Below are 25,420 nucleotides of genomic sequence, written 5' to 3' on the forward strand. Positions count from 1 at the left end.
CTCTGAGGCCAGGGAGGGCGAGGACAGGCAGCAGGAAGGGGCTCCCAGCGAAGGGCTGGGGCCAGCCGGTGTCCTGATGCAGGCTTTTCCCGCCAGGCCAGACCGATTCTAGGGTGCCCCTGGCCCCTTCTCAGAGCTGGTGAGTCATAGCAGGAAGTGGCTTCAGCACCCACGGAAGGAGGTCACGGCGGTTGCAAGGCCTCCCCTCTCGTCCGTGTCCCGTCGGGGTGTTCGTCGGGGTGTTCGTTTCCCCGGGGCGGCTGTAACGTGCCACACCCTGTGGATGGCTTGAAACGCTAGATGTTCAGCCTGTCCCAGTCCTGGAGGCCATGGTGCGGAGTCAAGGTGTGGGCAGGGCTTGGTCCTTTCTGGATGCTCTCTGCGAGAGAGTCTGTTCTGGTGTGTGTCCAGCTTCCGGTGACAGTCCTTGGCTTGTAGGCCCCTCCGGTCCCCGCCCTGCCTCCACACGGTCTCCTCTGTGTGTCTTCTCCTTTCCTGTATCTCATGAGGGCCGCTGCCGTCGGATTTAGGGCCCTCCTTTATCCAGGATGATCTCGTCTCGAGATCCTCACCTTTATCCCGCAAAAGACCTGTTTTCCCAAACAAGGTCCCCGTCAAAGGTTTTGGGAGTTATGACTCAGACATATCATTTTGGGGGGCCACCATTCGGCCAGCGTCTTCTGCAGACAGCACAGCGGAGTCTGAAAGCCCCTGTAAAGGAAACCGAGGGGCGCCTGGGTGGCTCAGTCGGTTAAGCGTCTGACTTCGGCTCGGGTCACGATCTCACGGTTCGAGGGTTCGAGCCCCGGCGTCGGGCTCTGGGCTGACAGCTCAGAGCCCGGAGCCTCTTCATTTCTGTGTCTCCCTCTCTCTCTGCCCTACCCTGCTTGTGCTCTCTGTCTCTCATAAATGAATAAATGTTAAAAAAAAAAAAAAGGAATCCGATAGGGGCCCTGGTCCCAGCCTGGCTGGGGAGGACTGGCTTCACCTGTGTCCATGCCTGCTTGCTAGAGCTTTCTCCAGTGAATTTGGGGACTAAGAGAATGTCTGGGATCCGGGGGCCGCCGTAGACCCTCGCTGCCACTGGGCCTCTGCTCCTGGCCGAGGGGTCTTGTGTGCGCGTGTGCGTGTCTGTCCCAGTTGGAGGGTTGGGGGGTCACTGGTGCTCCGCATCTGACTTTTGCATTCTGTTTGTGCCTGAGCATGTCCTGGGCGGGGAAGGGCCGGGTGCCACGTAGGCTGTGTGGAGCCCCCTGCCTCCCCCCTGCAGTGAGTGGCAGCAAGCTCCCCCTGCAGCCTGGGAAGGGAGGGAGGGGGCCTGTTTGTTGCTCTTGGCCCCATCTGAGAAGCCCAGCCTGCGCTTTCTTACATTGCTATTCCAGAGCAGGGGGCCAGGCCTCGTGGGTGGAGGCTGTGAGAAGCAGGAAGGACCCCCCGGCATGCCTGTGTCCCCCCCCCCCCCCCGCCCCCGCCAGGCCCAGGGAACAGAGGTGGGGTGGGAGGAGATATAGCAGCACCTAACATCCAAAGCAGGAAGACAGTCATCAAAATAGATCGGGGTGGGGGGGGGGTGCGGGGGAACCTCCCATCCTTTGCCTGGGGCTGCGTGGCCTCCCCAGAAACCCCCTGCTGAATCTGGAGTTCTCAGGGTTACACCCCCCCACCCCCCGCGGCTGATGGAAATGGGGCAGGTGGTTCCTCCTGTCCAGGGCACCCAGGCCGGACCCCTGCTGACACTGCCTGGTGTTGAGGCACAAGCCCGTGGTCCCAGGGCCAGGGAGAGGGGCCGCGTGCTTGCTGTCCGCCCTCCCCAGGCCGCCTACAGCTGGCCACGCGTGCACACGAGCCCAGGGCGGCCAGGAGCTCTCAGGCCGCGTCAGGCCCTGCGGCCCGGCCAGGCCTCGCCTTGGGGACGCAGAGGGAGAGGGGCCGGGCAGAGGGCTTTGACCGCGGGTGCCACGCTCTCTACCCGCTCTTCCTTTGTTTGGACTTTGCTCCTTGTATCCTCCTCGTTCGACAGACGTGTTTCTCTGCGGGGAACCCAAGGCCCAAGTGGTGCCCGAGCTGTTTGCCACCCTCGACTTCCCAGCGCAGGCCCCACTTGGCCGCAGTGTCTGTTTTCAAGCTTTTCCCTTTCGGACCGTTCTGCTTCCTGAGGACCCTCCTCCCCCCACCCCTTCCCCCCCTGCCCCCCCCGCCCCCCCGCCATCTCCCCTCCGCCGAGCCCCTGGAGGCAGCTCCTGAGAGGGTTCTTGTAGGAGGTGATCCAGGCATTCCCCGAGCGGAGGAGGCAGGGAAGGGGGCGGCCTGGAGGGTGCGTGCGGCTCAGCCCCCCTAGGGGTGCTGGGGGGGACCCCGTACCGTGCACCCCAGGGTTGTCCCAAGGAGAAACAGCTGGGTATCTACTGTCCCTTTGCTGCCTAAAGGCTGCTGGCGTGGAGAGGAAGGCTTCCTGCCTTCTGGGCTTGGGCACCGGGTGCACACGTGAACAACGGCGATGATCGGGGCACGGGTACCACTGTGCCATCCCGTCAGCGCCCACAGTAGGACAGACGAGGAAGCGGAGGCCCAGGGGTGACTGAGGCCGTGTCCTCCCTGTCTCAGCCCCTGCCCGGAGTCGCCCCGGCCTCTGGCCAGCCTGCCCCCCCACCTTTCCTAGGTAATTCAGTCCTTAGTGGGGATGAGTCCTGCTCTTGGGCCTCTGCTGCTTTTCCTTTGGAGGATTTGCCGCTTAACGGACGGCCTCCTCTCCCGTCGGCCCTGCCCTGCTCGGGGGCACTCCTCCTGGCCCCAGCCCCCGTCCTGCCTGCTGCAGCCCTGCTCTGCCATCTCGAGCCTTGCCCGAGCCCGTGACTCAGCCTGGGGCGGTGCCAGGGCCCGGCCCTCACTCCCAGGGGCTCACGAGCTGGCAGAGTAGGTGCCTTCGGGATGGGGGTCCTGCAGTCTAGTCCTGCAGGCTCAGGGCGGGGAGCAGGGCAGTACCCTCCGCCTGGGACCATCCTTCTAGGTTCCCTGGGGCCACCCGTTCAGGGATGAAACCTTCTTTGCTGCTCCCCGGAAGAGGCTGTGTTGGGCCAGGGCCGGCGCTCCTGGGGCCTGAGCCCAGATCGGCAGTGTCCCTCCCGAGGGAGTCGTGCAGGGAGGGCGGGGGGGTTTGTTTTGATCTTGGTCTCTAACATTCTTTGCATGACATTTGTCCCCCCGCTGGAGCAGGGCTTTGTGGCTGCCCCGGGACGCCCCCCCTCCCTGGACCGGCCCCTTCTGTGCACCCGGGAGTGGGGAAAGGTCTGCCGGCAGCCTGTGGTCGGAGGAGAGAGCTTTACAATGGCCCCTTGTGTGGTGCACATTTCCTCCTTCAACAGGCCCAGGCCCAGGCGGCTCCCGCTTCGACCCCCACGGGCACAGACGGACGTGCATTTGGCGAGGCGGCTTTGGCCTCCGCGGCGGCTGGGCCTGTCGGTGTTTAAAGGACTGGAGAGGGCCGGGCTTTGGGGCCGGAGGAGTGGGGCTGGGCCGGCGAGGCCCACAGCCTCGCCTGCCCCGGTTCTCAAAACGCAGCGTCGATGGCCTTAGGCCCTGAAAATAGCGAGTGACCCACGTGCAGCACAGGCACGTTGGGAAGAGGCAGGAGAGTCTAATGGGAAAAAAAGTCACCCACCCCGATTCCTTCCAGAGTCGTGCGAGCGCGCGGGCCCGTCGCGCACGTGCGTGTGAGACACCGCGAGGGTCTCTTCGCACGCATCTTTTTTTTTTTTTTAACGTTTTATTTATTTTTGAGACAGAGACAGACAGAGCATGAACGGGGGAGGGGCAGAGAGAGAGGGAGACACAGAATCGGAAACAGGCTCCAGGCTCTGAGCCATCAGCCCAGAGCCCGACGCGGGGCTCGAACTCACGGACCGTGAGATCGTGACCTGAGCCGAAGTTGCACGCTCAACCGACTGGGCCGCCCAGGCGCCCCTCTTCCCACACATCTTGTGTGCTGCCGTTGTGGCTTCAGGTCCTCGACGTTTCTCATCTTCAAAGCCGGGATTTTGATGACGGCGCGGGACTTCGGCATCTGGGTTTAGGAAATCTCCGTAAACTGGAATTGTTTCCGGCGTTTGCTATTTTCACGCCGATGCAAACGTCCCCCTACGTCAGTCCTCGCGCTTCTGATGATTTCCGTGGGATAAATTCCCAGCAGCGGGCGGGCCGAGGCGCGCAAACGGGCTCCAGGCTCCTGGCGCCCGTCGGGGAGGGCGGGTTGAGGAGGGCCTTTGGGAGCGGGTGAGGTTTGAGCCTGGCCGTGGGGGGACTTGAATGCAGAGGAGAGAGAAGCGGGGCGATCTTGGAAACCGTGTGAGCAGACGATGGCGGTGTCTCCCTCCCAGGCAGTGGCCCCGGGCCCGTCTGGCGCTCTGAGGGTATGTTGTGTCCAGCTGACATGGTAAGCAGTGTCCCACGTGCCCTCTGACTGCAGTGACGTCCTGCGGACAAAAGAGACAGCAGCCCAGCACTGCTCCCCGCTGGGCCAGTAAAGGCCGCTTCTCTGCCCAGTCGTCAGATCTCACGTACGGTCCGTCACGTAGGGCCTCAAATCTGCAGCTTGACCAGCTCATGAGCACTCTTGCCGCCTCCCGTGGCTGCTTGTGGACAGCTGTGGCTGCCTCTACCCTTGCAGGGAGGGGGGAGGTGGGGAAGGTGAGAGGCACCTGCCGTGGGGCCGGGTGACGCTCGCTCCCCCCCTTGGAGCAGGTGGAGCGTGTTTCCAAGGACGGTGGCTGCACGTGTGTGACAGCCGGTCTTCCTGATTTTTCCCCGCCGGGTGCTGCTTGCACCGTGACATCCTCCGTGGGGGAGGCAGCTTCGTACAGGGCGTCCCTTGCAAAGGGTCTTGTTTCGTTGCCGGATACGGCGGTGTAAATCTAGAGCAGGGTCCCTCCAGACGACTTCTCCCGCCATCTGGGGGTTTTGTGGGATTCCAGGGGGAGGAAAAAGGAGGCGGCTTTTTCTCCTGGGTCCCCGGAGAGGGGCTGGGGTGGCGGCACCGTCGGGAGATCCCAGACAGAGTCCTGCAGCCCAGAGGTCTCTCCCCGTTCCGGGGGGGCCCCGGGGTACTTCCGGGGGCTGCCGTCACAATTTACCGCGGACCGTGGGGCTCAAGCCACAGAATTTGATTCCCTCACGTTTCTGGGGGCCAGAAGTCCAAAGTCAAGGTGTTGACAGAGTCTCACACAGATTACAAAAGCTTGAGAGAAGAATCCTTCCTGCTTTTCTCAGCTGCTGCTGGCGCTAAGCATCCCTGGGCCCGGGGCCGCATCGCCCCAGTTTCTGCTGTCCTCACGTGGCCTCTCCTGTGTCTCCCGTGCCCCAAGTCCCCCTCTTCTCTCCTGTGTAGGAACACCTATAGGATTTAGAGCCCGTCCTGAATTCAGGATGCTGGCGTCTCGAATCCTCACCTCAATGACATCTGCAGAGACCCTCTTCCCAAGTAAGGTCACATGCGCAGGTTATGGGGGTGAGGACTGGGACGTATCGTGTGGGGGACACGGTCCACCAGAGAACCTTAGAGCAGGTGGAGCTTCTCAGGTGGAAATGGGGGCTCCTCCGGGGCCCCGTGCCCACAGGCTGCAACCCTGTGACCTGGTCTCACCTTCGGGTTGTGCAGAAGAAGCACCTGAGGCCCGTGAAGGTCGTGGAGGTGGCTCGTGGAGTTGCAAAGTGGAGGATGTTTCCAGGGACCCCAAGCACGCCCCCTCCCCCATCCCGGAAGCCAGTCACAATAGTCGTGACACGGCCTGCAAGATGTGAGGGGGAGAAGTGGGAGTTGCACGGGGCCGGGGCAGGTGACAGCCAGCCGGGCTTTGGGGCTGGGGAGGCGGGCTTGAAATCAGAGGCGGTGGCAGCTTGTTTGGGGGGGGATGGCGTAAATCATCAAGGACACCCCTAACGACCTGCACGTTTTCCGACAGTCGCCGCCCTGCGGGTGGCAACAGCTCCTTTTCTCCTGGGGCCTCGGACTAGCCCAGGGTGGGACCGGATGGGACCGTTCCGAGGGTGAGCACCCAGGTGGGTGACGTGGCCGGGTGATAAACACACAGCTGCTGTAGGGCCAGGGGGTGACATGTGCCACGCGGGAGCACAGAGCGGTCAGAGAGGAGAGGGTGGCAGGTGGGGACGGCGTGTGCGTCTGTGCAGGATGACCGTGGCCGTGAGGACTGAGTCACGCGGACCCTCAGAGGGAGGAGGGTTGCAGGGAGCGGGCCAACTCGGCTCAGCGGTGAGCTGTGTGCGGGTCGGGTTCGAATTCAGCGCTGTCCCCGGACGGTGCCTGAGTCAGAAAGGGCTTCTCTTGTGCGCGGTCGTAACTCGTGAGTCGGTGGTTGAGGGCACCTCCAAATGGGCTTCCCAGGTAGGGGATCGCCTCGTTCTGGGGCCAACGTGGGACGAGGCCCATCCCCCTGACCTCTCTTCTCCAGCTCGGCCCCAGGGAATTACCACCTGGGCACCTTAAAATACTTGTGCCCAGGTGGGCTGGGTGTGGACCCCTCCTCTAGGGAGTTCATGGACAGGAGCCACCGTTCAGGGACAGTGTGGACAGTACCCTGGAGACCGCGGGTAGACCGGGTGCTTTCAGGAGACCCCACATGAGGTCGCACTTCCAGGCATCCACCTCTGGGCTTTCTGGCCACTTTAACACCCCCTTGAACCTGGCCTTTGTCACCTCGACCTTTTTTGGAACGAGCAGTTATGCTCCGTGGTTATCTTGGGGGCAGGCCCCCAGGGGAGGGGTGCTGAGATGCTGGCATCCCCGCTCTGGCTCGTCCCCTGCCCCTCCGGCACAGGACCCCCTGCCCCCTTGGCCACGTTATCAATCAGAGGTCACAGGCTGGACCTCAGGCCAGAGGCAGCCTGCAGACGTGATCCTGTTTGACCACACGGTGTTTTTTGAAAGGGGGTTGTTTCCCTTTGTGCGAGCGTGTACAGATCAGGAGATAGCCCGTAGGAAAGTCCAGATTTCCAGATTCTCCCGAGAGAAGTCCGGAGCTCTGGCCGCGTCGGGAGCACAGGCCGGCCAGGCGGCCTGTGTGTGTCTGTCCTGTGAGGGAAGTCCTGTCCGCTGGGAAGTGACAAGAGCTGTCCAGGACTTTGGAGGAGGGAACACGTGGCGGGGGGGCCCCCGAGAATGGCCCCAGATCGCTGTTGTCGGGCCAGCGGGGGGCCGGGGAGGAAATGGCGGGGTCCCAGGAAGCCCCGGGCTTGGGGAGCTGGGGAGGCGAGGTGGGGAGAGGGGTGGCAGAGACATTGGGGTCGCTGAGTGCCCGCTGTGGGCCCTTCCTGCTCTGGTCTTCGTGACGGGAGCAGCTGGTTCCTGTTGGGAGCACGGCCGCAGGCAGGGGCCGCAGGGACGGCTGGCAGCTCCCCAGGCACCGTCGTCCCCTGGCCTCGGAGGGAGCGGCGGGTCCTGGCGGAGACGGTGGGCGGCTGGGCTTGGCGGGTGGGAGCCGGGCAGCCGGCGTCCCACGGGGCCCTGGCTGGGACAAGCAGTGTGGGATAGAGGCCGACGACGCGTCCGAGGGTGAGGATCGAGAGAGTCGTGGACCACGCCGGGGCTCCGTTGTTTACCTGAAACAGGACAGCCGAGTGGTCAGAACCCTGTGCCCCGGGGTGGGACGGACGCGTCTTCCGGCTCTGGCGCTCCGTCTCCGCGCCTTTGGGCACCTTGCTCAGGCACCACGGCCTCAGTTTCCCCATCCGGACCGGGGGATAACGGCAGCATTTAGGGCACAGGGTCACGTGAGGAGTAAATGCCCACGGTGAGCCTAGGGGCCGTATTAGGCCTCCCGGAGCCGGCGGTCCATGCCGTGCTGCTGTGATGATGTCACTGCGGTCGTGGTTCTGACAGGTCGATGGTTGTGGCTGCCGTTGCTGGGGACGTACGTGCCCCCCACCCGGTTGCTGGTGGTCGTGGTGGGTTTGCGCCCCGTGGCGTCTGTGCTGGGGGCAGGATAAGGGAAGACCACGACGAGAAAGAACTCCGGTGTCCCCTTGAGCCAGAACATCTTTCTAGAACACGTAGCTGGCACGTCCACGTTGCGGCCATGGCGGACGGGGGTGGGGGTGGGGGGCCGGTGTCCTCCAAGCTCCGCCTCTTCTCTCCCCCAGGGTGCGTGATTGTTGGCGCCTTGGAGTCCCCCAGGGGAGTGGGGCTTGTCCCCTTTGTGCCCGGGAGGGGGAGGGTGCAAGAGTCCCCGGGGGCCCGCAGCTACCTTAGCAGCACATTCCTGGCTGTTCCCGAGCCGTCCACGCCTCACGTCCCCCCTCTCTGTCTTCCAGCCTTGAAAAGATCTTTTGAGGTCGAGGAGGCCGAGACACCCAACTCCACCCCGTCCCGGAGGCTCCCGACCCCCCTGCTCCGGGCCACGGTGGCCAGCTCCACCCAGAAGTTCCAGGACCTGGGTGCGAAGAATGCCGAGCCCGCAGCCCGCCATGTAGACTCCCTCAGCCAGCGATCCCCCAAAGCCGCCCTGCGGAGGGTCGAGCTCTCGGGGCCCAAGGCCGAGCCCGTGTCCCGGCGCACGGAGATCTCCATCGACATCTCGTCTAAGCAGGTGGAGAACGCCAGCACCACCGGGCCGTCCCGCTTCGGGCTCAAGCGAGCCGAGGCGCTGGGCCACAAGACGCTGGAGCCCGCCCCTCGGAGGACGGAGATCACCATAGTCAAGCCCCAGGAGTCAGCGCACCGGAGGATGGAGACCCCCGCCTCCAAGGCCCCCGAGGTGCCCGCCGCCCCCACCTCGGACGCAGCCCCCAAGAGGGTCGAGATCCAGGTGCCCAAGCCAGCCGAGGTGCCCGCCTCCCCCGTCCCACCCCAGACCCTGGAGAATTCGGAACATGCCCCGGTGTCTCAGCTGCAGAGCAGGCTGGAGCCCAAGCCCCAGCCCCCGGCGGCCGAGGCCCCACCCAAGAGCCAGGAGGGTGAGTAGCGAAAGCCAGTCTGCGGGGCTGTTGGGGTGCGTGGGGACGGGAGCTGGCTTTGCCCTGGTGTCTTGGAGGCAGCAGCTGTGAATTGGGGGGGGGGGGGGAGGGGTGAGTCGCAGGTGGGTGGAGACCCGGTTCCCTGGAGGCCAGGAAGACACCGGGCCGGGGTCCCAAGGCTGGCGGAGGGGTACTGTCCGTTGGGGATGGCCCGGGTGTCACAAGCTGGGCTCGCGTTTGGCTTTGGAAAGACCCTCCGGGTTTCGAGGGGCCCCTTTATTGGTCAGGATGTGTCGTGGTGTGGAGTTTCTGCTGTCAGAGCCCCAGCCGGCGGGGGTCTGGAAGCCTGGAAAAGGAGGGGGCGACGGGCTCGTGTCGGGACGCGGGGGGCAGAGGGGCTTGGGACCCAAGCGCGGGCGTCCGCACGCCGGTGGCTGCCGGGCCGTGGACAGGCAGGTTCCTGCTCAGATCTGCAGGCCGGAGGGAGAGGCCTCGGGTGGGGGGAGGGGTTGGTGCCCTCCTGGGTTCCGCACTGCAGGGGCTCCCTCCAGCTCTTCCTCAAGGAGGGGTGTCGTGGCCAGAAGCAAGGGGAAACGAGACCGCCCAGGCTGTGTGTGCCCGGGTTCTCAGGGCCGCTAGGGAGGGGACCGTAGGCCAGGGAGCCCCGTGATACCTGCCACAGCTCCTTTTGGGGTGCTCTTCCGGTGAGGGAGGGAGGCTGGGGGCTTGGGTACCGTCCTCGGGGGGCCCAAACCCGGAAGCTCTGCTCACGTGGGGAGCTCACTGGGGCCAGCTTGGGAACATCTGGTCCTGGGATTTGGCCCCACGGGGTCAGGGGCCGGCTGGGCTGTAAGCCCCATGAGAGCTGGGTCCCTTTCCAAGTGCAGGAACTGAACTCAGAAGCGTTCAGTGTTCTTCGGGTTAGGCAAACAGAACGTTCTGGAGTTTTGATTTACCTTTTAAATCATAATCGCTTCTAATTTGGGTAGAACGCACGTAACGTTAATCGACTGTTGCTCGAAGCGTCGTGAAGCGTGGAGCTCGGTGGCATTGAGAACGTTCACGTCGTCGTGCGGCCCAGCTCCATCGTCCGTCCCCAGAACTTTCTCAGCTTCCCACACCGAAACCTTGTGCCCGCTAAATACTGACTCCCCGTGCCCCTCCCCCAGCCCCTGGCGCCCACCGTCTACTTTCTGTCTCTATGAACTTGACTCCCCCAGCTCCCTCACACAGGTGGAATCAGACAGTGTTGGTCCTCGGTCCTTTTGTGCCTGACTGACCTCGCTGAGCCTCGTGTCCCCACGGCCCATCTACTGTGTGGCAGGTGTGGGGATTCCCTTGGCCTTTAAGTGAGGGCCGTGAATTTGCTGCAGCACTTGACCTCAGCCCGCCCGCCTAAACCTGACCCTGCAGAGCCACGCCCACTCTCTCGGACCCTGTGGTGTCCCCGTGGTCCGAGACTTCTCTCTCGGTCTCTGGGTCCCTGTGGTGTTGGTGCGTCGGAACAGAGGCACGCCCAGTGGCCTGGGGCGCGGTTCCCCTGTTGGTCCAGGGCCTCTGCCTCCCGTGGGTGAGGTGTTCGCGGCCAGCTGAGCCAAGCAGGATGTGGTTGGGGGCATGGTCGGCACCAGGCCCGTGTGGGTCTTGATGGCAGCTCGTGCTGGACGCGGGAGGAGGTGGTCCCGCCCTGGGTCATCGGGCCCCACGGCCCAGAGGCTGTGCTGGCCACCGGGGCCGGTCCGGCTGGCTCTGCTTGTGGAGCAGTCGAGGGTCCTGTGGGGCCCTTCCCAGGTCCCCAGCCTCTCGAGCCGAGCTTTAGAGAAAGTGGGATTTAACCAGGCAAAGGCGGGGAGCCAAGGCAGCGGCCCGGAGGTGCTCTGGAGCCTGGAACTTGGGGAACTGCACGCTCTCTCCGCGGAAAAGAGTTTAAATGTCCAAGTCTGGGGCGCCTGGGGGGCTCGGTCGGTTGAGCGTCCGGCTCTGGATTGCGGCTCAGGTCACGAAGTCATGGTTCGTGAGTTTAAACCCCGCGTGGGGCTCTGTGCCAACCGTGCAGAGCCTGCTTGGGATTCTCTCTCTCTGCCCCTCTCCTGTTCTCGCCCACTCGCTCTCTCTCTCTCTCTCTCTCTCTCTCAAAAATAAACGTGAAAAAAAAGAAGTCCAAGCCTGGTGTGAAAGCCATGTCGTCAGCAGCCCAGACCCTCGTCCCCTCAGAGAGCAGCGGGTGGGCCCAGCTCTGTGTGGGGAGGGTCAGAGGCCGGTGGCTGTCCCCCCGCCCCGTGCCCCACCTACCTGTGTCTCAGTGGCCGGGTGGGGAAGGGCTCCGAGACCGGTGCTCACAGGGTGAGAACCTTTAGGGCCAGACCGATGCAGTGAGACCAGGCGGCTGCACTGAGGCGGGATGCTGGGGGCTCGGATGGCTCAGTTTGGGAGGATCCTGTCCACCTAGGACAGCACGACAGAGGTCACTGCAGAGTGACCTGGTCCTCGAGCCCGGGAGTGACGCCGGGCGAGAGGTTGGGCGAGGAGGAGGAAGGCTCACCCAGTGCGGGCTGGGGAATTTGGCTCTGACCAGCGCTGCCTCGGATGTCGAGTTCTTCGTTGTCCTGGGCAAGTCCGGGTGGCAGGCAGGGCCTTCCCAGTGGAGGTGTGTTCCTGGAACCCATGGCACGGCTTCTGGGGGTCCCCTGCTCCGACAGAAACCCTCTGGGCCGTGGCTTTGGGCGCATGTCGGGGTCTCCTGGGACCAGAGCTGAGTCGCTCCCAGATTGGCCTCCCTAAAGCACATCACCGGCGAAATCCGTGCCAGGCCCGAGCCTTCCCTGGCCCGCTCTCCACTCCACCCAATGTCTTGTCCAGCTCAGACCTCCCGCTCCCCAACTCTTCCTGCTCTGGCCCTTCCGTGGCCTCCACAGGCCCCCTCTCCTGACCTCCTGACTCCTGACCTCCTTCCTCTCCACATCACTGCTTTTTGAATTCCTATGCATCCTTCGAAGTCCAGCTCAAACGCCACCTCTGCCATGAAGCCCTCCCTCTAGCTGGGAGCGGCCTCCCTTCCTTGGACTCCCATGCCTTTCGGCATCTGTGCGTGTGTGTGTGATGTCTTATGTTTGGCTTGGAATGTTAATTATTTGTGTTGTACCCCCTTTTTTTCCTCTGCTGGACTTTTTAATGGAAAAGTTTACCAGCGTACCTTGCCTTTAAAATTCAGAAAATGTCCAAGTTAGAATCTAAAGTTCACCTGTAATCCCAAAGGTACCCCCTCTTCGTGTTTACTCTGTGTTTTTCAGAATTCCCTCCGTGCCCCCCACTAGATCGTAGGTTATTTGAGAGTAAGGCCGTTGTCGGGTTTCTTTAACTTTTTTTTTTTCCCCCCTGAGTGACATAGACTTAGTAGGTGCTCAAGAAAACAAGGTAGGAGGAGTGAGATGGGTTTTCGTGCCCCCCCTGCAGGCAGACACAGGGACCCTGGGGACCCCGTGGGACCTTGCAGGGACCAAGCAGATCCTTTCCTGGTCAGCCAAGAACCCCCGGGTCTCACAAGCTCCACTCTGGCACACGGGGTTCCTTGTTTCGGAGGCTGCTGGCCCCCGGCCCTCCTTGTCATGCGTCGGTCATCTCTGCTTCTCTCTCGGTCTCTGGGGCAGTCCGGCCTCGCCTCCCCTCCCAGGTCCCTGGCTTGCCCTGCGTCTGCCTGGGTGGCGCTGGGTGGGGCTGGGCTGCAGGACCCAGAACCGTGTCTGTGCAGTGAGCTGCCCACCCCCCCCCCCCGCCGCCCTCCCCTCCCCCCGGGAACCACCCACCTCTGGCTCCCACGGCTGACACCAGCCAAGTTTTCCCGAGGTGGCCTTATAAGGCGGGCACTGGCTCCTCACTCGTGGGTCTGGTTCTTCGCCGTCTCCAGATGCCGATTGGAGGCCACGGGGCTGGCCGGGCAGGGTGGGGGGTGAGGCACCCTGACCGGCGCCCCCTCCCCCCCCCCGGCTCCACCCCCCCCATGCCAAGCGGTTCTGAGCCTTTACTTTGCCTGCCCCCAGCCTCAGTTTCTTGATTTGTCAAAAGAGCGAGGACCCTCTGTCCTGAGGCAGCAGGGTTTGGACTCCGCCCGTGCATGCTCCATGGTGGTGCCAGGCGTGGCTTGTGATGGTGGATGTGGAACTGGGGAGGAGGGCAGGCTCATCTGGGGGCTCGGTATGCTTTCTCTCTGACTGAAAACATCTAGAAACGTCCTCGGCTCGGGGCGGGTGGCGGGGGGGAGCACGGGGAAGGTGGACACCAAGGTCCCCGAGCCGCTAGCGGTGGGCGTGGCTTTTTGGCACACCGGCTGCACCTGCCTAGCTTTCCGGTGCACCTGGCTGCCTGCTGCGTCAGGGGCTGGGACCGAACGGAGGGGCCCCAGCTCTGCAGGGGACAGTGGGGGCTAGAGGCGCGGGGTTGCTGGGACCCCCAGCAGGGACACAGGGACGGAGGAGGCAGGGCAGAGGAGGCTTCAGGAGAAGAGAGGTGTGGACTGGGTGTGAAGGGCGAGGAGGGGTCCGCTGGTGAAGGGGCAGGAATGTGCCGGGCCCGGAGCGGGGAGGTGGGGGAGAGGGTGACCGCCGTGTGATCAGGGAGGAGAGGCCCAGGTTCTGCAAAGTCTGCCTAGACTCCCTCACCATATTTACAGGACGCCCCACCAACTAGGGTGTCCACTCTGGGCCTGACGCTGGGCCGGGAACTCCCCGGTGAAGTTTCACCCCGGCACTCGGTATACAGTAGGAGCTTGATAAACGTCGAGGGACTCACTTGGGCGCAGGGGGCTCGCCTCTCGCCATGCCTTGGGCCCTTCTGCGTGGGGCCCAGTGTCTCTGTTGTGGCAGGACAAAGGCCGTGCCTCTGGTAGGGGTGTGTGCACCGAGCTGTCTTGCCTGGCAGACTCCTCCGCCCCGGGCTCCTCCCCTGCCCCTGCCCTGGCCCCAGAGAGCATCCGGGCACCCGCTTACTTTTCGGGATGGAGTCTCTTTCCCCTTCCCCCTTTTGAGGACAAGCACTCTCAAAGCCCGTTCCCGTCAGGTCTGAGGCAGGACGTCCCCAGGCACGCGGGTGCAGGGTGACAGCGGCTGGGGCCAGGTGTGCGCCCTCCGAGGGGAGGCGGAGTAGAGGGCTGCGGGGACCGAACCCGGCCCCCCTCGCCGGCCCACCCAGCTGTCTGCCAAGCCCAGCCCAGGGCCGAGAAGGATCGAGGGCCCGCGCAGGGTATGCAGCCCCAGCAGCTGCGGAATGCCTTAAATAGAGCCGAGCGCAGCTGCGGGGCGGGCGGGCTGGGCAGGGAGGCAGGCGCTGGGGGCGGGGCCCAGCTCTTCCCCATTTGGGGGCCGTGGCCCTGACCACCCGGCGGGGCCCCCGGGACGGAAGCCGGGCTCCAGACACATGGTGCCGGGTGAGGCCTCCCGGGTGCTCGTTCCGGGAAGCTGCCGGGAGAGGAACTGTTTGCGTCCTCAGCCTCCCGGGCCCAGGACAGCTGCCGCGAGCCGGGGTCCGCACAATGGGGCCGCTGTCTGGGGGACGTGCCCGTGCCAGACAGCCACGCTCTGTGCGGCAGGGACAGAGGACACATTGAGCGCCGGAGGGGCACCCTCAGACCCCCACCTGGTGCCCTGGAGCGTGGGCAGCCCCGGCCAGAAGCCGGGTTCTGACGGTTGGCCTCGAGGAGGCCGCTCGGTTCCCGCCGGCCTCGCGCGGTCCCCCGCGGGGCCCGGTGCGCGGGAGGAGCGTCACGCGGCCTCTTCTCTGGGCGGGATGTGACTTCCTCTCCCTGGGTCTCCTCTGATTTTCCCTGACCCCGGGGCTTTCCGTGGGCATCACTGGTGCCCCACCCCCGCCTCCCCACCCCGGAACCCCAGGGGCAGCTGGAGCTCTGGCTTGTAGCTGGTGAGCAAGCAGCTGGTGCCCAGGAAGGAGCTTCCAGCTCGCTGAGCGGTGGACGGGGAGACAAGCGATTTCGTTAAGGGGCGGGCACGGCGCTCCCACGCTGGGCCTCCCCTGCCCATTCCCTCCGCTGCCGTCCCCCCTCCTTCCAAAGTGACCCCCAGAGGTTCCGACTTGGAAGCGTAGAAGGCTGAGCGCTGAGACTCCCCTGCGGGGGGTCTTGGCCACTGGTGTGGGGGGAAGATGGCCAAGCACGGGCCCAGCCCCCGGAAGGCTTTTGTGGAACAAGCACACGAACGCAGACCAAAGGCGGGCCCCGCTTCCCTTTCCTCTCCGTGTCCCCGAGAGCGGCGCACGGCCGGGGCTCGAAGACGGGAAATAGCGATCACAGGGAGATCTGAGAAGGAAGTTGGTCTTTCTGGACACCGCCTCCCCACCCTCGTCCCCAGGACCACCCGTGTTCTCGGCGGGGCGCATCGAGCGTCTTTCCGGGATTTGCCCCTTTAGATGGTCACTCGGCTTGGCGCACGTGTGGAGGGAAGTCTGTGTGAATATCATAGACCCTTTCTGAAAACACAAGTGAAATCAGACTCCTGCCCCTGGCTTTTTATCGCTCCGCTTTCCCGATGCTGTGTCTCTGGGTCCAACAAGTCCCTCCGACCCGCCGCTGGTCCCCGGCCGCTCCGCTCCTCCCGTCCCCGCCCGGCTTTTCACCGTGAGACGCGAGGCTCCCATGAACACACTCACGTTTCTGTTTGTGCCCAGCGGGCTGTCCGACTTCAGGAGTGGGATTTCGGCACCACGGGATGTGTGCATGTTAAGTGTTGATCTGTGGGGCACCTGGGTGGGTGGCCCAGTCGGTTAAGATGTCGGCTCAGGTCATGATCTCACGGCTCGTGAGTTCGAGCCCCCGCGTTGGGCTCTCTGTTTTCCGTGCAGAGCCTACTTTGGGTCTTCTGTTCCCTTCTCCTTCTTGTCCCTACTTCGCTCTCGCTCACACTCTCAGAAATAAATAAAACGCTACAAAAAATTTGAAAAAAATTAAAAGGTTGATCCGTGGGGCGCCTGGGTGGCTCAGTCGGTGGATGGTCCGACTTCGGCTCAGGTCAGGATCTCGGGGTTCGTGTGTTCGAGCCCCGCGTCGAGCTTTCTGCTAAGCGTGCTTCAGATCATCTGTCCCCTTCTCTCTCTGCCCCTCCCCTGCTCGCTCCCTCTCTCTCTCTCTCTCTCTCTCTCTCTCTCTCAAAAATAAATATTTACTAAAAAACAAAATTAAATAAGACGTTGATCTGTGTGGCCAAACTGGCCTCTGAGCAGTCACACTGGTTTTTACTGCCAGTAGCAGAGAGGTTCTGTGCCCGCGCCCCGGGCTGACCGCAGTTTTATTTTGTACGTCTCTCTTCATGGGAAGGGCAGCGTCTTCTCCCACGTTTACAGACCAAGGGCCCTGGGTTCTCCGTGAGCGGCTCATTCCTGCCCTTGGTTCCTTCTTGGCCCCACTCGGGTTGTTCATCCTTCTCTCGTTGACATTTTCCTTTTTAAAAAAAAAAAATTTTTTTTCCCTTAACGTTTATTTATTATTGAGAGACAGAGAGAGACAGAGCATGAGCCTGGGAGGAGCAGAGAGAGGAGGAGACACGGAATCCGAAGCAGCCTCCAGGCTCCGAGCCGTCAGCACAGAGCCCGACGCGGGGCTCGAACTCACGGACCGCGAGATTGTGACCTGAGCCGAAGTCGGAGGCTTAACTGAGCCCTCCTGGCGCCCTTAGGTTGACATTTTCTTAAGAGACCCTCGTGCACCTTTACTATAGCTGCTCTGAGGGCTTTTTCCCAGTTGTTGACTTTCGATTCTATTTATAGCGTGTTCTTTCATCCTCCAAACAGAGGTTTTTAACCCGTAGGTTTGTCAAGTGCATTCTTCTTCTTCTTGTTATTATTTTTTTCTCTGTTGGGATCTATGCCCTGCTTAGAGGCGTTGTGCATTCCAGAATTCTAGAAAACAGTCCGTCCAGGTTTTCTTTTCGCACTTTTATGGTTTTGTCTTTACGGACGTCATTCATCCGTTGGAATTTATTGGGGGGTAAACAGCGAGCCAGGGACATGCGGTTTTGCACGGATGTATCCACGTGAGCTTGGTCCCCGGGCCGCATGGGGTGGGGGGTGTGCATGCTATTTTTATCAGCTTTAGTGTCCGTGTGTCTCTGGCTCAGCCACAATAATTTGGATGTGTTTTTCTCTTCCTCTGCGTCCTGGAACATTTAAGAACGTTTCGAACAGCAGCACGGTCGTCTCTGTATTATAACTTAGAGAGGACTGACCGGTGAAACCATCTGAGCCCGATATTTTCGTGGGAGCCCTTGTACTTTAAAAACCTTAAGGAGCCTTTTTCCGTGGGCTCGTTTGAATTCTTGGTTTTTCTCTTATTTTATACCTTTTTCTCTCCCCACACTAAAATATCATCCTTTGAGGTATTTAAAACCTCTTGGACGTTTCAAAGGTAGTAGTCTGGCATCATCACCCTGTGCACCTCGGCCCCTCCCCAGGCCGGACGCTGTTCACAGAAGGCAAGGGGCAGAGACCGCTGGATGTGGCCGCTGTCCCGGGGATCCTCCCTCTGAAATGGGAGCCGTGCAGCGTGGCCAGGTTTCCAGGAGGGACCAGTCCAGAGGACCACAGCAACCCCCCCCTGCCGGGGGAAGAGAGCCCCCTACCCTGCTGGCAGAGCTCTCAGGGGTGGTGATGGGGGCCCCGGGTCTCGGAGGGGGCAGAGTGGTCCAGGCAGGTGAAGGGCCAGGGTTTCAGGAATCGTGAGTTTGGTGTTGCCCAGAGAGAGCCTTTCAAACTTTCTTGGGCTGCAGCTCCTGGGAAGAAATACATTTTACACCACCGACCGGGACACGCGGATGTGTGGCTCGATGAACGTGTGTGTGGGGGGGTATAAAAACGCAGCGTTTCGCGGGAGTGATTCCTACCTTTACTGTGCCTGGCCGCACTCTCGGGATTTTCTGTTCTTTTCTCTTTTTGGGTGGGGAGAGCTTTTCTTATTTCTTTTAAAGCAGCTTTCTTGAGACACGGTTTACATGCCCCGCAGGGCACTCATCCAAAGGGCACCTCTCTGTGGTTTTATCCGCAAAGTTGTGCGGACATGGCCGCGGTCCATTTTAGATTATTTCCGTCGCCTCAGACAGAATCCCTGTCCCCTTTAGCCATCACCCCGACCCCCGTTTCTCCAGCCCTAAGCGGCAACGGGCCTTTCTGTCTAAATCTGCCTGTTCTGAACTTTGCCTAGAAATAGGACCATACGGCAGGTGGTTTTCTATGACCGGCTTCCTCCACTCTGTCTAATGTGTTCAAGGTTCATCCACACCGTAGCACAGATCAGAGTTTCATCTCTTTCCTATTTATTTATTTATTTATTTATTTATTTATTTTTGAAGGAGAGAGAGTGTGAGTGGTGGGGAGAGGGGGCAGAGAGAGGGGGAGACACAGAGTCCGAAGCTCCAGGCTCCGAGCCATCAGCACAGAGCCCGACGCGGGGCTCGCGCTCACGGACCGCGAGATTGTGACCTGAGCCGAAGTCAGATACTCCACTGACTGAGCCACCCAGGCGCCCCTAACTTCGTCCCTTTCTACGGCTGAGTACGGTTACACCGTGCGACCAGGGCACATCTGTGTACCCGCTCTGGAGGGGCCGTCACCCTGGAGACCACCGCTAGGAGGCAGGACAGCCCCTCCCTGCCTCTGAGCTTCTCCCAGCCCGGAAGCTGCTGTGCTCACTCACCGTCTCCAGAAACATTTCCTCTGTCCGTCCCTGCTTTTGCCCTACTTCTCGGTGGGCAGAAACAGGCGACCCCGGGGGGGGGGGGGGCCGCGAGGAGGGTGCTGATTGGACAGAGGGGCTTGGGCTGCGGTGGTTTTCTCTCTGTTCCTCCCCTAAGGTGGGTCACACCTGGCAGACGTAGCCTCCTGGTCCTGCAGAATTGGGGGGGTCGGCTCCCTCTTGTGCGCAGGGATGGCGAGCCGGTGGGGAGGATGATATCATGGACCGCAACTGAGTCTAGAAGGGACGCGACACCCACGGTCCCTGTAGTCACCGGCCACCCCAGAGCCTGCCTGAGTCAGGGTGTGATCCCTGCCCGCGCCCCCGGGGGCGGCGTCGGCTTCTCTGCAGGGCCCAGTAGCCCAGCCCGAGGGGGAAGGCGGTGGGGGGGGGGGGGGGGGCTCTGTTTTCACCCTCAGGGTGATCCCCATCCTCCCTTCATTCTGGTCGAAGGGAAGGCCTCCCTTAGGTCCGTGGCTCCCTGCCTGCCGGCCTGCTGACTAATGCCTGTCTGCTGCCCGATAGGAAGGGCGCACGGCGAGGCAGCAGCCCCTGTCACACAGAGCTCAGGTTACCGAGGGTTCGAGGCACCTCCTGAAATAAGGCCCCAAAGCCACAGACCCTCCAGCGCAGCCTGGATTCCAGGCCCTCGGCCCCTGCACCCGCACCAGGTGAGTCCGGGCTGGCTGCGGCAGGGCCGGTGCGGTGGGTTTGTGGTGTGGGGCTTGGCGGGGAGAGGGGGAGAGGGCGGACCCTGCTCCGTCCCCTGGGGGCCCCCCCCCCTCTTCTTCCCGTGGCAGCCCCCGGGGGAGCCTCGGCCACTTCCTTTTGCTTCTACGGAGGAGTAACAGCTGCTCTGTCTGCTGTGCTCACAGAGGCCGACCTCACAGCCAGCCTCCCGTGTTGCCCGTGGTTTAGCAGCAATGGACATTGTGTTCTGGGGCGATGGCCCAGCTCCGAGAGTTAGAAGCCGAGTTCCCCGAGATTTAATTTAGCAGCAAGTCTCCCTCTGCCCAAATCCCTGCCTATTGTGCGTGCGTGTTCTTGGCAGGGGATTGGTGCTCTGCTCTCCGTGGGCGGTGTGGGCCCCCAGCCACCCTGGCCCTGGCGCCTGCCCTCCCCACCCCTTCCACCCACGTTAGACAGCAGCCCCCCCACCCCCGCCCCCCCTGCCCGTAAGCCCGGGAGACGCTTGGCTGCAGCGGTGGCCGATTCTGTTGGGACCCAGCAGGTCTGGGAATGTTCAGCCTCGGTGTCCAGAGGAGTCTTTGGGGGCTGGAGGGGGTGGGCGGCATTCGGAGTCTTCCGGTCACATGGTCGCACGCACTGTCCTGGAAGGATCCTCCCTGTCTCGACTCCCTCCCGCACATCCCTGCCCCTCCCTCCCCACCCCCAGGCAGTCCATCTGGCACAAGCCCCTCCTTTCTGGATGGGACGGGATGGGACTCAGAACTGGAAGAGTCTTCTGGCCCTGGAGGTCCGGATCCCTGTCTCAGCAATTAGCCACATCCTTATCTCCGCTGGGGGCGGGGGTGGCCAATCCATTGACGGTCACCTAACCATCCCAGCGGGGTAAGGCTAGTTTCCGGCTATAGTGACTCTCCTTATCCCATTTCCTAGATTAGAACCTCAAGTCAGAGAGACCCTAGCCCCTGGCCTCAGGGCCCCCCCCCCCCCCCCCCCCCCCCCCGCAGCTAAGTGTGGATTCGGCTCCTGGGGGAGCCCGGCTGCTGAACTGGCGGGGGAGGCGGGCAGCAGTCGTGGGGGCGGGGCGGGAAGCTGGGTCCCTGCCCGGAAGCTTTGGCTGGGGTGCAGAGGAACCCAGACCGGCACCCTCCGTTTGCTGCTTTCTTTTGCAAGGCGCCACGAGATGATGAAAGAAAACCCCGTTTAGAGAGCAGAGGCTCTGGGATTCCCCACCCCCCCCCCACCCCTTTCCTCCAGACCCTCAGCTGCCCTGGGTTTTGAAATAAGATACTCGTCAGGGGCTTGAGTGGGAACAGATTGGAAGTCCCACTTTCTCTCTCTCTTGGATCACAGCTGCAGGGAGCCCCGTGTGGCTGCTCGCCACCACCCGGCCGGCCCGGCCCGGCCCTGGCCCACTGCCCACGGCTCCCATCCTGTCTTTCTGCCCCCCCCTTCCCCTCCTCACAAGACCAGCCCCAGTGCTGCCGGAATTGTCTGGGGGAAGTTTGGGTTGGGGGTGGGTGGGGGGGCGTGCCTTTGCGGTTGGGGAGGGGCTGAAATAAGACCCCTGCCGGCCTGGGGGGCGCCTGGGGGGCTCAGTGGGTTGAGCATCCCACTTCGGCTCAGGTTGTGATCTCACAGCTCGTGAGTTCGAGCCCCGCATCGGGCTCTGTGCTGACCGCTCGGAGCCCGGAGCCTGCTTCGGATTCTGTGTCTCCCTCTCTCTCTGCCCCTCCCCTGCTCACACGCTGTCTCTCTCTCAAAAATAAAATAAAGATTTTTAAAAAAAATTAGGAAAAAAAAAAAGAGAGAAGACCCCTGCCGGCCTGGGACCAGCGGGAGACGGAGGCCTGCAGTCCAGCCCCCTGCCTGCCAGGTCTGCTCCCAGGCCTTGGAGCCGCTGTCCCTGCAGGTCCCTGAGCACTCCGTCCCGTGCGGTGGTGGCTTCCAGAGGCTCACCCGGGTTATCGAGTGTTCTGGAGCTCAGAGTAGTTCTCCACCCTCCTGCTGGGCTGGGATGGGCGAGGAGGGAGCTTTCTTGACCCCGACCCTGCCAGGGTGAAGGGCGGGAGTGGGTGGCGGGGACTGGCTGCTTCCACGATGATTCCAGAGGCCCTGCTGAGCCCCAGGATGCTTCCTGAGCGCGGGCCCTGAGCTCAGCTCTTGACGAGGGTGGCCTTCGGCAGCACGGGGTCCTGTCCCTGTTCCCTGGGCACTGTCCCTCGGGACATCAGAGAGAGTGTCAGGTGGAGAAGCCAGCAGGTTTCCACTCCTCTCAGCAGCCCGCCTCGGGACTGGGCAGAGCGGCCAGGACTGGAGCACGGCCCCATGGCTCTCTGGGAGGCCAGCCGGTCAGCACGGCCCTGGGGATGGCGGTGGGGAGCGTCCGTCCTCGGGTCCCCTCATTTCTGGTCTCTGGGCCTTGGGAGTAGGCCCCAGAGTTCTGCCTGGGGATGCGAGGTGGGGTGAGCCGGGAGCCCTGGGAAACCGGCTGTCCTCACCCCCCAGAGCCCTTCCCTCAGAGCAGGCTCCTGGCCGCACGTGCCGATGGGGACGCTGATCCGTTTGAGGGGCCCCCGAAGCAGAAGACGTGCCCGTTTGCTGCCTTACCTCCTGGCAGGGCCCGAGTTCCACCTTCCAGGCTGTGGACGGTTCCGAATCTGAAAGTGTGGCTTCCTGGGCCCAAACCCACCCTCGGGAAGCAGGGCCTCTGGGGAGAGCCGCCTGTGCAAAGGGGAGTTTAAGAACACCGCAGCAAACCTTCTCCCAGAACCTTCCAGTTCTCTCCCCTTTCCTCTGGGGTCTCGGTCGGGACGCCAGTGTCGGCCCCAGGTGACAGCTGTGGGCTCTGAGATCACACCTGCCTCTGGGCCAGGCCGTGGGTAAGCGCGAGGAGCTCTAGTCCTTCCGAGCACATTGTCCACCCGGGGCTCGGGAGCCCACCGCGGGGACCCTGAGAGGGGCAGGCTTGATGCTGGCTGTGACCACGCGACTGTGGGCAGCGTCTCTGGCCCAGGAGACTAGAGATGCGCCCCCCCCCCACCCCCACCCCGGGCCAGTTCCTAATCGGAGGGTGCGGGGGCCAGGCTGGCCTGGGTCACTGCCCAGTGCCCCAGCGCCCCGAGAGCGCGACTCTGCGGTGAGTAATCCTTCCCAAGGTCCCTCCTCCGCCACATGTTCCTGCTACAGGGGAACTTTTCCAGGGAGCCAGCTGACACAGTTGGCCTGGATCATTTGTTTTTGAACAAGACTGAAAGGAGAGAGTGAGTAAGAAAGTGTGTGTGGGGGGGGGGTGGGGGTAACCGAGTAGGGGAAGGTCAGAGAGAGAGGAGGAAAGATCTGGAAAGTCCCGATGAGTGCTTTGGAAGCAGGTGCCAGCCAGGAGATACCCTGGAGGGTGGCGCCGGCCCTTGACGGAGCAGTGGGGAGCGTTCTCCAAGGCGACAGCTGGCTGGAACCGGGACCTGGGCGCCCGCCCCTGGCTGGAGCTCTGCTGCTCTGAGAGCTGAGTTGTTTCCATTTTAGGGACCCAGTGGGGAGGCTGTCATTCTCCTCCCAGCCTTTATTGAGATGCCATCAATCACAGTGACCGCTCCGAGGGCTAGAGCCCCGAGTTTCACGTGCCTCGTGGGACGGATCCGCACGGCAACCTCAGCGAACACTTACTGTTACTGTTGTCGAGAAGGTGCTGGGGCACAGAGAGGTTGAAAAACGCCCCAGGTCACACGGCTGGATGTGGCAGACCCTGGCTTTGAAGTTGAACACGGGGGCTGTTAGACCCCAGAGCCCCGGCGGGTTTGTAACTCGTGCGTGGCTTCTGTGCCACTCAGGCAGCTCAGAGAGGTCCCTTCCCTGTCAGGGCAGCCCCAGGGCGGTGTCGCTGTGGCTGAACTGGGGCCCGGAGGGGCAGGGGCTGCGGCCAGAGGCTCACTCCCCGGTGGTAGGCAGCCAGCCACCCCGGGGACAAGGCCACGTCTTCCCTCCCGGACCCCTGGAGCCCACGGGTCCAGGTCGGGGCTCTGAGCCACAGGCAGGAGAGGGCCCCACAGCGGCAGACCCTGGGAGTCCGGACTGCGAAGCCTGGAGGCTTCCGGAGGCCACTGGCCCAGCTTCCTGTGCAGCTGGGTTCCCCCGCACACTCGGTCCCGGGTCCGACCTCCCACATCTGGGACCGTCTTCCCAGGCTGGGTCACGTGGCGCGGGTCGGCACTGCTCCGGGCAGGGTGGCGTGCCGGGAGCAGCCTGCAGGGAGGGGGCCGCGCTCCGGGAATGGACCGAGCGCTCGCTTTGGCCGAGGGCCCCCTCCGCGCAGGGGCGGGCCAGACTTCCGACTGGGGTCCCTCAGCCCTCACCCGACGCCGCGCAGGCCCTTTCGGTTGCCCACCTACCTGTCCCTCTGTCCCCCACCTGCCCGCATCCATCCGGGGGACACGTCCACGTGCCCTCTGTGGTCCGTGTGGGGAGCAAAGCTGTCTGTGGCTCGGAGCCAGAAGTTGCAGGGTTAACCCAGCCCTGCTGGACACTGGCCATGTGATCCCGGAGACATCCAGCCCCCCCCGCCCCCCAACCCCGCCTCCCGGCCTGGCACGGTGGGTGTGTTTCACTTGCAGGGCTGGCCCCCGTCCCGCGGTCCTGGCTGCTGGAAGACCTGTGTTTGAGGATCCGAGGTCGGGAGGGAAGACTTCTGCCCTAGACTGGTGGTGTCTGCCTCAGGTCGGGGGTCCCCACTCTCTGCCTGCCTGCCTGCCCCTGCCCCTGCCTCTGCCCCTGGCAGGAGACCCATCGGAGCCAGTTACGGCCCAGGGGGCAGTCAGTGCCAGAGCAGGGGGAGACCAGGGGACCGGGACGGTACTCAGGCCCTGCCCTGCTTGCTGCTGGAGCTCTGCTCATCGGGCCCGAGCGTCCCGAGCAGCCTGGGTTTGTCGGACCAGTGCCCCGTCCCCAGGTCATTTTGGTTTGATCTGTTCATTGTCACTGCTGGCATCATGGGTGTCAGATGTGCAGGCCGTGGGGCTCAGAGCTCTGCAGGCCTCTCTTGTAACCTTCATAGCAATCGAGGAGGCACAGAGAGGCTGAGTTACTGGTCTGTAGTCACACAGCACGTACCAGGGAGTGCCAGGACTCCAGCTGGACCTCTCACCCCAGGGCCTTTGCATGGCCAGAGTGGGACATTGGCAAGGAAATGAGGTGTAAGTTCTGGCCTTACACTTTGGAGCTTGGGCAGGGTGGCCCCGCAGGCCCAGCTAACTCAGTGACTGGTGCAGGCCGGGCGGTTGACAAGGCACGGCGGTCGTGTGCCAGAGAGGTTAGGGCGCTGACCCAAGTCACTCAGCAAGAGCCCAGAGTGCAAACAGCCGTGCTGGAGGGGAGAATGCCGGAAGCCTCTGAGCATAGGAGGGGGAGCCGTGGGGGTCACCGAGGGAGGGAGTGCTTTCCGGCTGGTGGGGTTCCGTCGCTCGGGTTCCTACTTCGTGCTGGCTGGCGGCCGCGGGCGTCATCCCGGAGCCCCCGAGAACCGATGGAACTCAGGTCCAGAGAGGGGAGGGGTGTGTGCCCGGGGCCACACAGCGGACGGGGTAGGCTTGGGGGCCAGGCTTCGGGCACCCACTCCGTGTCGGGGTTTGCCTCCGGAGCTGTGGCCAGTCTTGGTAATGCCGGCCGCCGGTGGAGCGAACCACCTGCCAGGGAGCTGGGTCTTGCCCCGGATGTAAACGCCTGTTCCCCATTCTGCAGAAGGAAAGTGAGGCTGGGACGTCACAGCGCCTGCCCAGGGCTGACCCAGAGGTGTGAGAGTGCTGGCCCTCCTTCCCACCGGGTCTCACAGCTCCCTCGCCCCTCAGACTGTGGCTGCGCCTTGCCGGGCCCGTGGGAGCTGGTCCCGTGCTGGCCTTGAGCGGGACGGTCACTGGGAGGTTCCCTGCTGAGAACTGTGACCCCCTCCCCCGCCCCCCCCAACCGCCTCCCGCATCGCACGGTTGTCAGATCCTTTCCCGACACGTTTCCGGGAACGGGCTCGGGGGTGGGTGCTTCTGGGCTTTGTCGGAG

At 63.1% G+C, this 25,420-nt stretch overlaps 1 protein-coding gene across 4 annotated transcripts in view; it reads left to right on the forward strand.

Moving 5' to 3' along the window:
• Positions 1-25,420, forward strand: part of SEPTIN9 (septin 9) — a 145,052-nt gene that overhangs the window by 70,069 nt on the left and 49,563 nt on the right. For all 4 annotated transcript variants that reach the window (XM_078438097.2, XM_078438098.2, XM_060645256.3 and 1 more), the window contains one exon: positions 8,320-8,961. In XM_078438097.2, coding sequence (XP_078294223.1) covers positions 8,320-8,961 — 642 coding nt within the window. The remainder of the gene's footprint in view (positions 1-8,319; positions 8,962-25,420) is intronic.

The sequence above is a fragment of the Panthera onca genome, chromosome E1 (assembly GCF_046562875.1).
Source record: "Panthera onca isolate mPanOnc1 chromosome E1, mPanOnc1 haplotype 2, whole genome shotgun sequence".
NCBI classification, from domain to species: Eukaryota; Metazoa; Chordata; class Mammalia; order Carnivora; family Felidae; genus Panthera; species Panthera onca.